This window comes from Hyla sarda, chromosome 10, assembly GCF_029499605.1.
Source record: "Hyla sarda isolate aHylSar1 chromosome 10, aHylSar1.hap1, whole genome shotgun sequence".
NCBI lineage: Eukaryota > Metazoa > Chordata > Amphibia > Anura > Hylidae > Hyla > Hyla sarda.
The window spans coordinates 7,294,285-7,312,500 of record NC_079198.1 but is presented as its reverse complement, the minus strand read 5'-3'; the positions used below and the strand labels follow the sequence as shown (position 1 = coordinate 7,312,500).

The 18,216-nt window shown below is 44.1% G+C and overlaps 1 protein-coding gene across 1 annotated transcript in view; it reads right to left on the bottom strand.

Annotated features, from left to right (window-relative positions):
* Positions 1 to 18,216, bottom strand: part of LOC130294256 (uncharacterized) — a 42,309-nt gene that overhangs the window by 19,565 nt on the left and 4,528 nt on the right. The window contains exons 5-10 of the mRNA XM_056543852.1: positions 17,051 to 17,233; positions 11,724 to 11,771; positions 6,281 to 6,300; positions 4,367 to 4,424; positions 1,618 to 1,650; positions 1,278 to 1,486 (exon numbers count right to left, since the gene is read on the bottom strand). Coding sequence (XP_056399827.1) covers positions 1,278 to 1,486; positions 1,618 to 1,650; positions 4,367 to 4,424; positions 6,281 to 6,300; positions 11,724 to 11,771; positions 17,051 to 17,233 — 551 coding nt within the window. The remainder of the gene's footprint in view (positions 1 to 1,277; positions 1,487 to 1,617; positions 1,651 to 4,366; positions 4,425 to 6,280; positions 6,301 to 11,723; positions 11,772 to 17,050; positions 17,234 to 18,216) is intronic.

Sequence of the window (18,216 nt, the reverse complement as noted above, 5' to 3'; positions counted from 1 at the left end):
CCTGCCCCCCACCCCCACTCCCACCCCCTGCACCTGTTCCTTTGTATATCTGCTTCTATGTTTTTTATATAGAGTATTGCATATAAAATGTGTTGTGCCTTTAAAGGGGTTATCCAGGAATAGATATATACATATATATATATATATATATATATATATATATATATATATATATACATATATATATATATATATATATATATATATATATATATATATCTATCAACTGGCTCCAGAAAGTTAAACAGATTTGTAAATTACTTCTATTAAAAAAATCTTAATCCTTTCAGTACTTATGAGCTGCTGAAGTTGAGTTGTTCTTTTCTGTCTAAGTGCTCTCTGATGACACTTGTCTCAGGAACTGTCCAGAGTAGAAGCAAATCTCCATAGCAAACCTCTTTCCGAAACAGACAGAGGTGTCAGCAGAGATCACTGTTGCCAGACAGAAAATAACAACTCAACTTCAGTAGCTGATAAGTACTGGAAGGATTAAGATTTTTTTTTTTCATATCTATCTATCTAATATCTATCTCATATCTATCTATCTCATATCTATATCATATCTATCTATCTATCTCATATCTATCTCATATCTATCTATCTCATATCTATCTCATATCTATCTATCTATCTATCTCATATCTATATATCTCATATCCATCTATATCATATCTATCTCATATCTATCTCATATCTATCTATCTATCTATCTCATATCTATCTATCTCATATCTATCTATCTCATATCTATCTCATATCTATCTATCTATCTATCTCATATCTATATATCTCATATCCATCTATCTATCTCATATTTATCTATCTATCTCATATCTATCTATCTATCTCATATCTATCTATATCATATCTATCTATCGATCTATCTATCTGTCCCTTTAATAGATGTGTCACTGTCCCTTTAATAGATGTGTCACTGTCCCTTTAATAGATGTGTCACTGTCCCTTTAATAGATAGATCACTGCCCCTTTAATAGATGGATCATTGTCCCTTTAATAGATGAGTCACTGTCCCTTTAATAGATAGATCACTGTCCCTTAAACAGATGGGTCACTGTCCCTTTAATAGATAGATCACTGTCCCTTTAACAGATGGGTCACTGTCCCTTTAATAGACCACAGTAGACAACATTGAAGTCAATAGCAGTTTATTGTCATTCGGCCCGGTTGTACATTGTTTCTATGCGGACATCACACATAGATGTTGGCTGATATGATGTCCACTGATATCACAGCTCCGCAGCGGGCACTTAGTTTCTTGTATCCCAGTTAAATATAAACCTTTTTGGGCACTCATCGGGCAGAACACATTCGCCGGATTTCCCAATTTTAAAGATATAGGGTATTTTGCAGAAACATGCAGCCACGCATTGTTTGGTGCAGACATGATTTGCTTCGGTGCCGTAGTTTTGGCAGTTCTCAGGACATGCGGTTCCACAGGTCACATGATTTTGGTGCGCAGCACAGTCTGGACAAAAAAACACAGAATATATCATAAAAATACAATAGGGAGAGATCTACGAGAACATTTGGTCAAAAGAGACATTCCGGCGTTATTGTAAAAATGTGTGTGGCGCTGAGAAAAGAAAAAGAACTTACCATGCTGGCCACTGCTCGCCAATGACTGCAGGACTGTATAAGTAAAAAGAAGTCATCAATTAATTACAATGGAGAAGACGGGGACATAAAATTAACCCCTTAAAGAGTACCTATTATCAACTAAACTTTCCCTAATCCCCCTCCCCATCTGTCCCTGTCTCTAACTCTATCTATCCTAGCATTTATTTTACTTAAAGGGGTTATCCAGGAAAAACTTTTTTTTATATATATCAACTGGCTCCAGAAAGTTAAACAGATTTGTAAATTACTTCTATTAAAAAATCTTAATCCTTTCAGTACTTATGAGCTGCTGAAGTTGAGTTGTTCTTTTCTGTCAGGCAACAGTGCTCTCTGCTGACATCTCTGTCTGTCTCGAGAACTGCACAGAGTAGAAGAGGTTTGCTATGGGGATTTGTTTCTAAACTGGGCGGTTCCCGAGACAGGTGTCATCAGAGAGCACTTAGACAGAAAAGAACAACTCAACTTCAGAAGCTTATAAGTACTGAAAGGATTAAGATTTTTTAATAGAAGTAATTTACAAATCTGTTTAACTTTCTGGAGCCAGTTGATGTATATAAAAAAAATTTTTTTCCTGGATAACCCCTTTCCTTTCAGTACTTATGAGCTTCTGAAGTTAAGGTTGTTTTTTCTGTCTAGGTGCTCTCTGATGACACGTGTCTCGGGAACAGCCCAGTTTAGAAGCAAATCCCCATAGCAAACCTCTTCTAAACTGGGCGGTTCCCGAGACACGTGTCATCAGAGAGCACTTAGACAGAAAAGAACAACCTCAACTTCAGAAGCTCAATAGTACTGAAAGGATTAAGATTTATTAATAGAAGTAATTTACAAATCTGTTTAACTTTCTGGAGCCAGTTGATATAAAAAAGAAAAAGTTTTTTTCCTGGATAACCCCTTTAAAAACCACATAAAAATACCTTTTTATGTTCATCTTCGGTAGCTCAGAGAGGAGCGTCTGGGAAGGGAGGAAGTGGGCGGGGCCCGGCAGGCGCGATGTCATCTGAAGCCTTGCCAGGCCACTTCCGCCCTTCTTCCTGTATGCTGCGCTCCCTCTCGGAAGCGCGCATACAGGCGGAGTTCGGGGCAGGGACGGGGTGAGGTGGACCGCGGTCCGACTTTTGCATGGGTTTGAAAAATCCACCTCACACCGGTTCTCCTTGTCAGCGGGAGGAGCCTGAGACGCCGCTAGCCAGCAGAGTCAGGAGCGTGCCTGGCAGGGATGCGCGCACAGCACTCGCTCCCGCCTCTCTGCTTGACAGGCGGGAGCTGCGATGAGTAACAGATTTCGGACTCAGCCGCCAGGTCGGCGTGAGTCCGAAATCACCAAAAATCATTTTCAGCATTTTCTGCATTTTAATTTTTCCTCATCACCTTCTAAAAATCATAACCCTTTGAATTTTGCACCTAAAATTCCATGTGATGGCTTATTTTTTGAGCCACCAATTCTAATTTGTAGTGACATCAGTAATTTTACCAAAATTTCCACGGCGAAGCGGAAAAAAAATTAATTGTGCGACAAAATAGAAGAAAGAATGCCAATTTGTAAATTTTGGGGGGCTTCCGTTCCTATGCAGTGGATTTTTGGGTAAAAATGACACCTTCTCTTTATTCTGTAGGTCCATACGATTAAAATGATCCTCTACTTATATAAGTTTGATTTTGTCGGACTTCTAAAAAAAATCATAACTACATGCAGGAAAATTTATACATTTAAAATTGTCATCTTCTGACCCCTATAACTTTTTAATCTTTCCCCGTACCGGGCGGTATGAGGGCTCATTTGTTTGCAACGTGATCTGAATTTTTTAGCTGTTCCATTTTTATATTCATAGGACTTTTTAATCGCTTTTTATTCATTTTTTCATGTTAAAAAAAGTGACCAAAAATACGCTATTTTGGACTTTGGAATTTTTTTGCGCGTACGTCATTGACCGTGCGATTTAAATAACAATATGTTTTTATAGTTCGGATATTTCAGCACGTGGTGATACCATATATGTTTATTTTTTTTAAATGGGAAAAGGAGGGTGATTCTTACTTTTATTAGGGAAGGGGTTGAAAGATCTTTATTAACTTTTTTTGCACACTTTTATTTTGCAGTGTTATAGCTCCCTCTAGTGGCTATTACGCTGAACATACTGATTTCATACACAGATCAGCCCCGTGCATTGACAAGACAAAGATCAGTGTTATTGGCGGTCGATTGCTCAAGCTTTGATTTAAGGCTTGGAGCAATCAATTGCTGATCGGACGCGACGGAGGCTGGTGAGGGGACCTCCACTCACTTTCTAGCTGATAGGGACATCACAATTTCACTGCGATGGTCTCGATTAGCCCAACGGAGCTGCCAGGAAGCTTTTACTTTGATTTTAGACGCGGTGATTAACTTTGAACGCTGAGTCTAAAGGGTTAATAGCACACGGCACAACGATCGGTGCCACAAGCTATTAGCCCAGAGTCCTTTCATATATCGGGACCGGGCGGAAGGCGTACAGGTACGCCCTGCGTCCTGAAGAGGTTATACATGTATATATATATATATATATATATATATATATATATATATATATATATATATAAAATGCCACATCAGCTAAAACAGGTAAGCACAAGGCATACACAAGAACCCTTTACATTATTATCTAATAATAGCCTGTGCTGCACCATATAGACAAACTCAGCTCTGCTACATCTGAAGTAAATAAAATTACAATTTGGTCAAAGTACTTACCCATGGAGAAAAGAAGAAGCAATGTGCACACTTTAAACATCTTAATGCTTTGGGTTGTCTATAAATATATAAAGAAATTATTATTAATCAATTCTACACACAAATAATTATGGGATTACATTTGCCACATACTATACATCCTATAGTCAATAGATAGATATGAGAGAGATAGATAGATAGATATTAGATAGATAGATAGATAGATATTAGATAGATAGATAGATATGAGATAGATATGAGATAGATATGAGATAGATAGATAGATAGATATGAGATAAATAGATAGATAGATAGATATGAGATATATAGATAGATAGATATGAGATAGATATTAGATAGATAGATAGATAGATATGAGATAGATAGATATGAGATAGATAGATATGAGATAGATATGAGATAGATATGAGATAGATAGATAGATAGATAGATATGAGATAAATAGATAGATAGATATGAGATAGATAGATAGATATGAGATAGATAGATAGATAGATAGATATGAGATAGATATGAGATAGATAGATAGATATGATAGATATGAGATAAATAGATAGATAGATAGATAGATATGAGATAAATAGATAGATAGATATGAGATAGATAGATAGATAGATAGATAGATAGATAGATATGAGATAGATATGAGATAGATAGATAGATATGATAGATATGAGATAAATAGATAGATAGATAGATAGATATGAGATAAATAGATAGATAGATATGAGATAGATAGATAGATAGATAGATAGATATGAGATAGATATGAGATAGATAGATAGATAGATATGAGATAGATAGATAGATAGATAGATAATTTTTTTTTTTTTTTAGATAGATAGGTAGAGATGAATAGAAATGAGATAGATAGATAGATAGATAGATAGGAGATAGATAAATAGATAGATGGATAGATAGTTATGTAATAGATAGATATGAGATGGATAGATAGATAGATAGATAGATATGAGAGAGATAGATATGAGATAGATAGATGGATATGAAAGAGAGAGATAGATATGAGATAGATAGATATGAGATGGATAGATATGAGATAGATAGATAGATAGATATATAGATGGATACTAGATAGATAGATAGATAGATGTGAGATAGATAGATAGATATGAGATAGATAGATAGATATGAGATAGATAGATAGATAGATAGATAGACATGAGATAGATATGAGATAGATAGATAGATAGATAGATAGATAGATGGATATGAGATACATAGATAGATAGATGTGAGATAGATAGATAAATAGATATGAGATAGATAGATAGATAGATAGATAGATATGAGATAGATATGAGATAGATAGATAGATAGATATGAGATAGATATGAGATAGATATATATATGTGAGATAGATAGAAAGATAGATAGATGGATATGAGATACATAGATAGATAGATGTGAGATAAATAGATATCAGATAGATAGATAGATAGATAGATAGATGGATATGAGATAGATATGAGATAGATAGATAGATAGATAGATGGATATGAGATAGATAGATAGATAGATAGATATGAGATAGATATAAGATAGATAGATAGATAGATTTGGGAGATAGATAGATATGTGATAGATATGAGATAGATAGATAGATAGATTTGGGAGATAGATAGATAGATATGAGATAGATATGAGATAGATAGATAGATAGATATGAGATAGATAGATATGAGATAGATATGAGAGATAGATATGAGATAGATAGATAGATTTGGGAGATAGATTGATATGAGATAGATATGAGATAGATAGCTAGATATGAGATAGAGATAGATAAATAGATAGATACGACATAGAAATAATTATTATTAATAAAACTAGGAAAGACACTGGCTCTTTTTTGTCTGTCATCTTTTGCGCACTGTGGACATTATTCGCACTCACCTGTACAGTGATGGAGACTCCTCAGCGGATAACAAAGCGAATGAGAACCTAAGGAAGAAGACTTTTTATAGGGCTGATTTGTAGGGGTGGAGATAGGAGCCCACCTTATTGGCTCGCCCCTGATGGGTGTTTGTTCCCAGGGTCATTTGGTTTTTGGAAAACTCAAGCCAATAAAAGTGGATGAAAATGAAGCCAAATCAGGGGAAATGCAGATAACAGAGAATTCCTATTACAGCACTTCTTACAATGAAAATAAAATAAAATACCGTATTTATTGGAGTATAACACGCACCTCATTTTAACAGGGAAATTTAAGTAAAACAAATAAATAAACAATAAATGACTTGGGGGCTCTAAACTAAATGCAACATAATTCCCCCTGCTCCCCACTCTAATCCCCCCTGTGCCTCATCATATCCCCCTGTGATCCCCCTGTGCCTCATCATATCCCCCTGTGATCCCCCCTGTGCCTCATCATATCCACCTGTAATCTCCCCTGTGCCTCATCATATCCCCCTGTAATCTCCCCTGTGCCTCATCATATCCCCCTGTAATCTCCCCTGTGCCTCATCGTATCCCCCTGTAATCTCCCCTGTGCCTCATCATATCCCCCTGTGCCTCATCATATCCCCCCTGTGCCTCATCATATCCCCCTATAATCTCCCCTGTGCCTCATCATATCCCCCCTGTGCCTCATCATATCCCCCTATAATCTCCCCTGTGCCTCATCATATCCCCCTGTAATCTCCCCTGTGCCTCATCATATCCCCCTATAATCTCCCCTGTGCCTCATCATATCCCCCTGTAATCTCCCCTGTGCCTCATCTTATCCCCCTGTGCCTCATCATATCCCCCTGTAATCCCCCCTGTGCCTCATCATATCCCCCTGTGCCTCATCATATCCCCCTGTAATCTCCCCTGTGCCTCATCATATCCCCCTGTGCCTCATCATATCCCCCTGTAATCTCCCCTGTGCCTCATCATATCCCCCTGTAATCTCCCCTGTGCCTCATCATATCCCCCTGTAATCTCCCCTGTGCCTCATCATATCCCCCTGTGCCTCATCATATTCCCCTGTAATCCCCCCTGTGCCTCATCATATCCCCCTGTAATCCCCCTGTGCCTCATCATATCCCCCTGTAATCTCCCCTGTGCCTCATCATATCCCCCTGTAATCTCCCCTGTGCCTCATCATATCCCCTGTGCCTCATCATATCCCCCTGTGCCTCATCATATCCCCCTGTGCCTCATCATATCCCCCTGTGCCTCATCATATCCCCCTGTGCCTCATCATATCCCCCTGTGATCCCCCTGTACCTCATCATATCCCCCTGTAATCTCCCCTGTGCCTCATCATATCCCCCTGTGATCCCCCTTGTGCCTCATCATATCTCCCTGTGATCCCCTCTGTGCCTCATCATATCCCCCTGTGATCCCCCTGTGCCACATCATATCCCCCTTGTGCCTCATCATATGCTCCTGTGGTCCCCCCTGTGCCTCATCATATCCCCCTGTGATCCCCCCTGTGCCTCATCATATCCCCCTGTGATCCCCCTGTACCTCTTCATATCCCCCTGTGATCCCCCTGTGCCTCATCATATTCCCCTATGATCCTCCTGTGCCTCATCATATTCCCCCTGTGCCTCATCATATGCTCCTGTGATCCCCCTGTGCCTCATCATATCCCCCTGTAATCCCTCTGTACCTCATCATATCCCCTGTGATCCCCCTGTGCCTCATCATATCCCACTGTGATCCCCCTGTGCCTCATCATATCCCCCTGTGATCCTCCCTGTGCCTCATCATATCCCCCTGTGATCCCCCTGTGCCTCATCATATCCCCCTGTGATCCCCCTGTGCCTCATCATATCCCCCTGTGATCCTCCCTGTGCCTCATCATATCCCCCTGTGATCCCCCTGTGCCTCATCATATCCCCCTGTGATCCCCCTGTGCCTCATCATATCCCCCTGTGATCCTCCCTGTGCCTCATCATATCCCCCTGTAATCTCCCCTGTGCCTCATCATATCCCCCTGTAATCTCCCCTGTGCCTCATCATATCCCCCTGTAATCTCCCCTGTGCCTCATCATATCCCCCTGTGCCTCATCATATCCCCCTGTAATCCCCCCTGTGCCTCATCATATCCCCCTGTAATCCCCCTGTGCCTCATCATATCCCCCTGTAATCTCCCCTGTGCCTCATCATATCCCCCTGTAATCTCCCCTGTGCCTCATCATATCCCCCTGTGCCTCATCATATCCCCCTGTGCCTCATCATATCCCCCTGTGCCTCATCATATCCCCCTGTGCCTCATCATATCCCCCTGTGATCCCCCTGTACCTCATCATATCCCCCTGTAATCTCCCCTGTGCCTCATCATATCCCCCTGTGATCCCCCCTGTGCCTCATCATATCTCCCTGTGATCCCCTCTGTGCCCCATCATATCCCCCTGTGATCCCCCTGTGCCTCATCATATCCCCCTTGTGCCTCATCATATGCTCCTGTGGTCCCCCCTGTGCCTCATCATATCCCCCTGTGATCCCCCCTGTGCCTCATCATATCCCCCTGTGATCCCCCTGTACCTCTTCATATCCCCCTGTGATCCCCCTGTGCCTCATCATATTCCCCTATGATCCTCCTGTGCCTCATCATATTCCCCCTGTGCCTCATCATATGCTCCTGTGATCCCCCCTGTGCCTCATCATATCCCCCTGTAATCCCTCTGTACCTCATCATATCCCCTGTGATCCCCCTGTGCCTCATCATATCCCACTGTGATCCCCCTGTGCCTCATCATATCCCCCTGTGATCCTCCCTGTGCCTCATCATATCCCCCTGTGATCCCTCTGTGCCTCATCATATCCCCCTGTGATCCCCCTGTGCCTCATCATATCCCCCTGTGATCCTCCCTGTGCCTCATCATATCCCCCTGTGATCCCCCTGTGCCTCATCATATCCCCCTGTAATCCCCCTGTGCCTCATCATATTCCCCCTGTGATCCCCCAGTACCTCATCATATGCTCCTGTGATCCCCCCTGTGCCTCATCATATCCCCCTGTAATCCCTCTGTACCTCATCATATCCCCTGTGATCCCCCTGTGCCTCATCATATCCCACTGTGATCCCCCTGTGCCTCATCATATCCCCCTATGATCCTCCCTGTGCCTCATCATATCCCCCTGTGATCCCCATGTGCCTCATCATATCCCCCTGTGATCCCCCTGTGCCTCATCATATCCCCCTGTGATCCTCCCTGTGCCTCATCATATCCCCCTGTGATCCCCCTGTGCCTCATCATATCCCCCTGTAATCCCCCTGTGCCTCATCATATCCCCCCTGTGATCCCCCCTGTGCCTCATCATATCCCCCCTGTGATCCCCCCTGTGCCTCATCATATCCCCCTGTAATCCCTCTGTACCTCATCATATCCCCCTGTGATCCCCCTGTGCCTCATCATATCCCCCTGTGATCCCCTTGTGCCTCATCATATCCCCCTGTGATCCTCCCTGTGCCTCATCATATCCCCCTGTGATCCCCCTGTGCCTCATCATATCCCCCTGTAATCCCCCTGTGCCTCATCATATCCCCCCTGTGATCCCCCCTGTGCCTCATCATATCCCCCTGTGATTCCCCCTGATCCTCATCATATCCCCCTGTGATCCCCCTGTTTCTCATCATATACCCCTGTGATCCCCCCTTAGTTTCATCATATCCCCCTGTGATCCCACTGTGCCTCATCATATTCCCCTGTAATCTCCCTGTACCTCCTCATATCCCCTTGTGATCCCCCTGTACCTCATCATATCCCCCTGTGATCCCCCTGTGCCTCATCATATCCCCCTGTGATCCCCCCTGTACCTCATCATATCCCCCTGTGATCCCCCCTGTGCCTCATCATATCCCCTGTGATCCCCCTGTGCCTTATCATATCCCCCTGTGACCCCCCCTGTGCCTCATCATATCCCCCTGTGATCCCCCCCTGTGCCTCATCATATCCCCTGTGATACCCTGTGCCTCCTCGTTTCCTCCTGTGATTCCCCTGTACCTCATGATATCCCCCTGTGATCCCCCTGTGCCTCATCATATCCCCCTGTGATTCCCCTGTGCCTCATCATATCCCTCTGTGATTCCCCTGTACCTCATGATATCCCCCTGTGATCCCCCTGTGCCTCATCATATCCCCCTGTGATCCCCCTGTGCCTCATTATATCCCCCTGTGATCCCCCTGTGCCTCATCATTTCCCCCTGTGATCCCCCTGTGCCTCATCATATCCCCCTGTGATCACCCTGTGATTCCCCTGTACCTCATCATATCCCCCTGTGATCCCCCTGTGCCTCATCATATCCCCCTGTGATCCCCCTGTGCCTCATTATATCCCCCTGTGATCCCCCTGTGCCTCATCATTTCCCCCTGTGATCCCCCTGTGCCTCATCATTTCCCCCTGTGATCCCCCTGTGCCTCATTATATCCCCCTGTGATCCCCCTGTGCCTCATCATTTCCCCCTGTGATCCCCCTGTGCCTCATCATTTCCCCCTGTGATCCCCCTGTGCCTCATTATATCCACCTGTGATCCCCCCTATGCCTCCTCATATCCCCCTGTGATCCCCCTGTGCCTCATTATATCCCCCTGTGATCCCCCCCTGTACCTCATTATATCCCCCTGTGATCCCCCTGTGCCTCATCATATCCCCCTGTGATCCCCCCTGTGCCTCATCATATCCCCCTGTGCCTCATCATATCCCCCTGTGATCCCCCTGTACCTCCTTGTTTCCTCCTGTGATCCCCCTGTGCCTCATCATATCCCCCTGTACCTCCTCATATCCCCCTGTACCTCATCATATCCCCCTGTGATCCCCCTGTGTCTCATCATATCCCCCTGTGACCCCCCTGTGCCTCCTCGTTTCCTCCTGTGTGCCCCTATAGTAGGCCTTTGTGTCACATTAGTTGTGCCCTCTTTGAGTGACACACAAGAATAATGTCCCCTGATAGTAATATTGCCCCTTTCTTCTGGATAATATGTGTTCCTTGCCTCTGTGCCGTACACCAAGAAGGCCCTGGATATATGAGGTGGGGGTACCCCTTAAATGTACAAAGCCTGTGCAGCCTCATAGTGCCAGGATGTCTGTCCAGAAGATAAACAAGATAGAAATAATTGATGAGGTGACCGGCGTCCTGGAGGTGACCGTGACCCGATCTCTAGTCTGTGACACTTATTCTGGCATAGAAATCTGCATCATAGGGACGTTATGTTCAGGCAGTGGTATTTAACCAGCGTGCCTCCAGCTGTTGCAAAACTACAACACCCAGCATGACGTTACAAGGGGACATGGCTATGACATCACGACCGCCAAGATGTCCCGAACACTGGGGCAGGGGGGTGCCCCCCCCCCCCCCCGCAATTTTCTGCCCTGCAACATAGTTCTCTCTTTGCACGAATTACTGTCGACCACAGCGCGAAGCTGTGACTGACAGACACCTCCATGTATCGCTACAGGAAAGAAGGAGATACTGTCAGGAAGAGAGTTGGGGTGCAGAAGATCCCCATAATCTCACACTTATTCCCTATCCTGTGGATAGGGGATAAAATGCTTGGCACCGGAGTACCCCTTTAACCCTCTGGACTAACCTCTGCAGCACGTGTGTGTGTTGCATTGAGTTCCTGCCACCAAACTATACTTTTAATATATTGTTCCTTATGTAATTATAAGACACTTTACTATTTCATTGCTGTAAAAATTCTCAACCTTTATATGTTTTTTATGTGATTAAAAAACGGCCACTAGGTGGCTGCGTTCTGTCCCTTCCGCAGGTCAAACAGTTAGTTTGGTCTCCTCCCAGCCTGGCAGAAGACACAATTCAGGACTTGCATGCAGGAAGTGATGGGTACAACTGTTGCAGGCTTCAGTGATGTCATGCCTGCTGGGGAACGCCCACTTTCTCCTGCCAGGAGCTCATACATTGTGAGCAAGAGGAAAGGTATGATACAGAGTTTTTAAAGGGCAGGAGGAGTGTTATAAGGGTGTGCTCAGGGTGATGGGCAGTGTTGGGTTATGATGGTGTGCTCAGGGTGATGGGCAGTGTTGGGTTATGATGGTGTGCTCAGGGTGATGGGCAGTATTAGGTTATGATGGTGGGCTCAGGGTGATGGGCAGTGTTGGGTTATGATGGTGTGCTCAGGGTGATGGGCAGTGTTGGGTTATGATGGTGTGCTCAGGGTGATGGGCAGTGTTGGGTTATGATGGTGTGCTCAGGGTGGTGGGCAGTGTTGGGTTATGATAGTGTGCTCTGGATGATGGGCAGTGTTGGGTTATGATGGTGTGCTCAGGGTGATGGGCAGTGTTGGGTTATGATGGTGTGCTCAGGGTGATGGGCAGTGTTGGGTTATGATAGTGTGCTCTGGATGATGGGCAGTGTTGGGTTATGATGGTGTGCTCAGGGTAATGGGCAGTGTTGGATTATGATGGTGTGCTCAGGATGATGGGCAGTGTTGGGTATGATGGTGTGCTCAGGGTGATGGGCAGTATTAGGTTATGATGGTGGGCTCAGGGTGATGGGTAGTGTTGGGTTATGATGGTGTGCTCAGAGTGATGGGCAGTGTTGGGTTATGATGGTGTGCTCAGGGTGATGGGCAGTGTTGGGTTATGATGGTGTGCTCAGGGTGATGGGCAGTGTTGGGTTGTGATGGTGTGCTCAGGGTGATGGGCAGTGTTGGGTATGATGGTGTGCTCAGGGTGATGGGCAGTGTTGGGTTATGATGGTGTGCTCAGGGTGGTGGGCAGTGTTGGGTTATGATGGTGTGCTCAGGGTGATGGGCAGTGTTGGGTTATGATGGTATGCTCATGGTGATGGGCAGTGTTGGGTTATAGGGGTGTGCTCAGGGTGATGGGCAGTGTTGGGCTATGATGGTGTGCTCATGGTGATGGGCAGTGTTGGGTTATAGGGGTGTGCTCAGGGTGATGGGCAGTGTTGGGTTATGATAGTGTGCTCAGGGTGATGGGCAGTGTTGGGTATGATGGTGTGCTCATGGTGATGGGCAGTGTTGGGTTATAGGGGTGTGCTCAGGGTGATGGGCAGTGTTGGGTTATGATGGTGTGCTCAGGGTGATGGGCAGTGTTGGGTTATGAGGGTGGCTCAGGTTGATGGGCAGTGTTGGGTTATGATGGTGTGCTCAGGGTGATGGGCAGTGTTGGGTTATGATGGTGGCTCAGGTTGATGGGCAGTGTTGGGTTATGATGGTGTGCTCAGGGTAATGGGCAGTGTTGGATTATGATGGTGTGCTCAGGGTAATGGGCAGTGTTGGGTTATGATGGTGTGCTCAGGGTGGTGGGCAGTGTTGGGTTATGATGGTGTGCTCAGGGTGGTGGGCAGTGTTGGGTTAAGATGGTGTGCTCAGGGTGGTGGGCAGTGTTGGGTTATGATGGTGTGCTCCGGGTGAGGGGCAGTGTTGGGTTACGATGGTGTGCTCAGGGTGGTGGGCAGTGTTGGGTTACGATGGTGTGCTCAGGGTGGTGGGCAGTGTTGGGTTATGATGGTGTGCTCAGGGTGATGGGCAGTGTTGGGTTATGATGGTGTGCTCAGGGTAGTGGGCAGTGTTGGGTTACGATGGTGTGCTCAGGGTGGTGGGCAGTGTTGGGTTATGATGGTGTGCTCAGGGTAATGGGCAGTGTTGGGTTATGATGGTGTGCTCAGGGTAATGGGCAGTGTTGGGTTATGATGGTGTGCTCAGGGTAATGGGCAGTGTTGGGTTATGATGGTGTGCTCAGGGTGATGGGCACTGTTGGGTTATAGGGGTGTGCTCAGGGTGATGGGCAGTGTTGGGTTATGATGGTGTGCTCAGGGTAATGGGCAGTGTTGGGTTATGATGGTGTGCTCAGGGTAATGGGCAGTGTTGGGTTATGATGGTGTGCTCAGGGTAATGGGCAGTGTTGGGTTATGATGGTGTGCTCAGGGTGATGGGCAGTGTTGGGTTATGAGGGTGTGCTCAGGGTGATGGGCACTGTTGGGTTATAGGGGTGTGCTCAGGGTGATGGGCAGTGTTGGGTTATGATGGTGTGCTCAGGGTGGTGGGCAGTGTTGGGTTATGATGGTGTGCTCAGGGTGATGGGCAGTGTTGGGTTATGATGGTGTGCTCAGGGTGATGGGCAGTGTTGGGTTATGATGGTGTGCTCAGGGTGATGGGCAGTGTTGGGTTATGATGGTGTGCTTAGGGTGATGGGCAGTGTTGGGTTATGATGGTGTGCTCAGGGTGGTGGGCAGTGTTGGGTTATGATGGTGTGCTCAGGGTAATGGGCAGTGTTGGGTTATGATGGTGTGCTCAGGGTGGTGGGCAGTGTTGGGTTATGATGGTGTGCTCAGGGTGGTGGACAGTGTTGGCATTTGGCTACACATAGCATTTTGCCAAAGAGTAAAATGTTGTTCTCATCTGTCTAGAGCCCCTTCTTCCCCGTGTTTGCTGTGTCTCCCACACGGCTTGTGGTAAACCCCAAACAGGATTTTGTGGTTCACTTTCTTCTTTCCACTCTTCCATCAAGGCCAGATTTGTGTAGGACACGACCTATCGTTGTCCCGTGGACAGATTCTCCCACCACAGCTGTTATTCTTTGCCGCTCCTCCTTAGTTACCATGGGCCTCTTTGTTGCTTCTCTGGTTACTTTTCTCCTTGCTTGGCTTCCAGTTTGGGTGAACGGTCTTGTCTCGGTAGGTTTCCGGTTGTGCCGTGAGATGTTTAGAGCTTGGGATACTTTTTTTTGTATAACCTAACCCTGTTTTTACTTCTCCCCCACTCTATCCCAGAACTATTTGGGGAGCTCCTTGTTCTTCATTCTGCTATTTGTTCAGTAATGCTCTCCATCAAACTCTGAGGCCTTCACAGAACAGATGTATTTGTTCTGAAATTAAATTGCAGACAGTTGGACCTAGGGTCGCCACGTTTCTTGCCAAAACTTACCGGCCATGCTAATTTGCATAATTTATTATATATGCGTGACATCACAGGATACACATATGCGGGGGATAATTTTGTCCTATTCTGACACCTTTAACTTTTTTATTTCTCCTTATACGGCCTGTATGAGGGTCATTTTTTGCGCCCCGATCTGTAGTTTTCAACAGAACCATTTTTGTTTTGATCGCTTTTTTTTTTTTTTTTTTTTTTATTAAATTCTGGAGTTGCAGTTAGTAACTAACTACAACTCCCAGCATGTCCTGATACAGCTTGTGGCTAGCAGCTGCCCCAAACAAAAACTACAACTCCCAGCATGTTGCACTATATAGTAGTATATAGTATAGGTCAGTGTTTTCCAACCAGGGGTGCCTCCAGCTGTTGCAAAACTACAACTCCCAGCATGTTGGACTATATAGTAGTATATAGTATAGGTCAGTGTTTCCCAACCAGGGGTGACTCCAGCTGTTGTAAAACTACAACTCCCAGCATGTTGGACTATATAGTACTATATAGTATAGGTCAGTGTTTCCCAACCAGGGGTGACTCCAGCTGTTGCAAAACTACAACTTCCGACATGCTGGGAGTTGTAGTTTTGCAACAGCTGGAGGCACCCCTGATTGGGAAACACTGGTATAGGTTATGGTGCAACATTCCTAGAGTTGGAGGATTGGTTGGATAAATGGTGGCCACCCTAGCTGGACCCTATTTACTTATTATGTGACTTGTGAAGGAAATCGGTGACACCAAATCTTTCATAGGGATTTCACAGTTAAGGGGGTGAATAGACTCAACATTTTCAAATTTTTATTTGTCAATAATTGAGAAAATCCGTGGAATATTTCCTCCTCATGGACTATTCTGTGTTGGTCAAGTACAAAGAATCCCAATGAAATTAATTTCAGTCTGTGTTAAAGGGGTACTCCGCCCCTGCTGCACCCAGCATTCGTTTAGAGCGTTGGGTGCAGCGCCGGAGGCTCATGACGTCATGGCCACGCCCCCTCAATGCAAGTCTATGGGAGGGGGCGTGACGTCCGTCACGCCCCCTCCCATAGACTTGCATTGAGGGGGCACGGCCATGACGTCACATACGAGGTGTGACCGTGATGTCATGAGCCTCCGCCCCGCATCGCCAGTCATCCGGCACCGAGCGAAGTTCCATCCGTGCACCGGATGTCTGGGGGGCTGCAGCTGAGATCGCGGGGGTCCCCAGCAGCGGGATCCCCGCCATCAGACATCTTATGCCCGATCCTTTGGATAGGGGCAGCGGCCTAACTATAGAGGTAGCAGTCACACCGGTGGGCCCTGGTGCCTAAGGGGGCCCCGAAGCCCATCTTCCCCCCAAGAGACCATTATTATAATTGGCATATTGGCCCAGAAGCTACAAGCTCCCCCTCTAGATAGGAGACAAGATGTCTAGGGGCGGAGTACCCCCTTTAAAACCAGGACAAAATGTAGAAAAGTTTAGGGAGGGTGAATACTTATCCAAGGCCCAGTATGTGTTGGTGCGTAGAGCTACAGTGTGTGGATCTGCATAGCTGGGAAGATTTATATTTTCTGGTTCTGGGAAAGCTGAGTGATTACCCTTGGGGGCAGTGATGGGGTCTCATTGGATGTCCCCCGTTTTCCTAAATAAATTAGAAGAACAGAATAGACGAAATATTGTGATCCAGAGCGAGGAGGAAGCTGCCCGGTGTTTGCTGTGTAAATAATAGGAAAGTCACAGTGACCCGACCTTTATACATTGGTCAGACAGATGCTCCGAATTCTCCTGTGTTCTCTCTGCCATCATGGGGGGTGGGGGGGCAGCACTGTACGGCATCAGCAATATTTGGGGAGAACACAAATCCCATCTGTCCCTCTGAAGAATATGTAGGGAGCGCGGCAGAAGCAGCCGGATACACAGCCCATAGAGCAGAAGGATGGGGGGGTCTTGTAGTTCTCACAATTCAATGGGCAGGCGCTTCCACAATCTTTCCAGACTTGATGCGGCAAATAACATCTTCTGCCTATGGGAACATTCAAAGTTTATATATAATAATAATAATAATAATGAAATAATAATAATAATTAATAATAATAATCGACATAATAATTAGAAGAATGATAATAAAAATAATAACGGATAATTATAATAATACATTATTATCAATAATAATAATAGATAATAATAATTATTGATAATAATAATAATAATTGATAATTATAAATTATTATCAATAATAGTAATAATAATAATTATTATTATTATATTGTATTATTTTTTCATTATTATTATCATTTATTACTATTGAAATAATAAATGACTAAGAATAAAAATAATAATTGATAATTATAATAATACTTTATTATCAATAATAATAATAGATAATAATAATAATTGATAATTATCAATTATTATCAATAATAATAATTATTATTATTATTATTATTGTTATTATATTGTATTATTTTTTTATAATTATTATCATTTATTACTATTGAAATAATAAATGACTAATAATAAAAATAACAATAACAATCTATAATAGACATAATAATTATAATAATAATTGATAATTATAATACATTATTATCAATCATAATAAATGATAATAATAGTAGTAATAATAATAATTATTACATTGTATTATTTTATTTTTAATATTATTATTATCATTTATTACCATTACAATAATAAACTACCAATAATAAAAATAACAATAATAATAATAATAACATTTTACTATTACTATTATATATTAATATTAGAGATGAGCGAATTTGGAATTCAGTAATTTTATTCGTCATGAACTTCTCGGCTCAGCAGTTGATGACTTTATCCTGTATAAATTAGTTCAGCTTTCAGGTGCTCCGGTGGCTGGAAAAGATGGATACTGTCCTAGGAGAGTCTCCTGCCCACCGGAGCACCTGAAAGCTGAACTAATTTATGCAGGATAAAGTCAGCAACCGCCGAGCCGAGAAGTTCATGATGAATCGAATCACTGGAAGT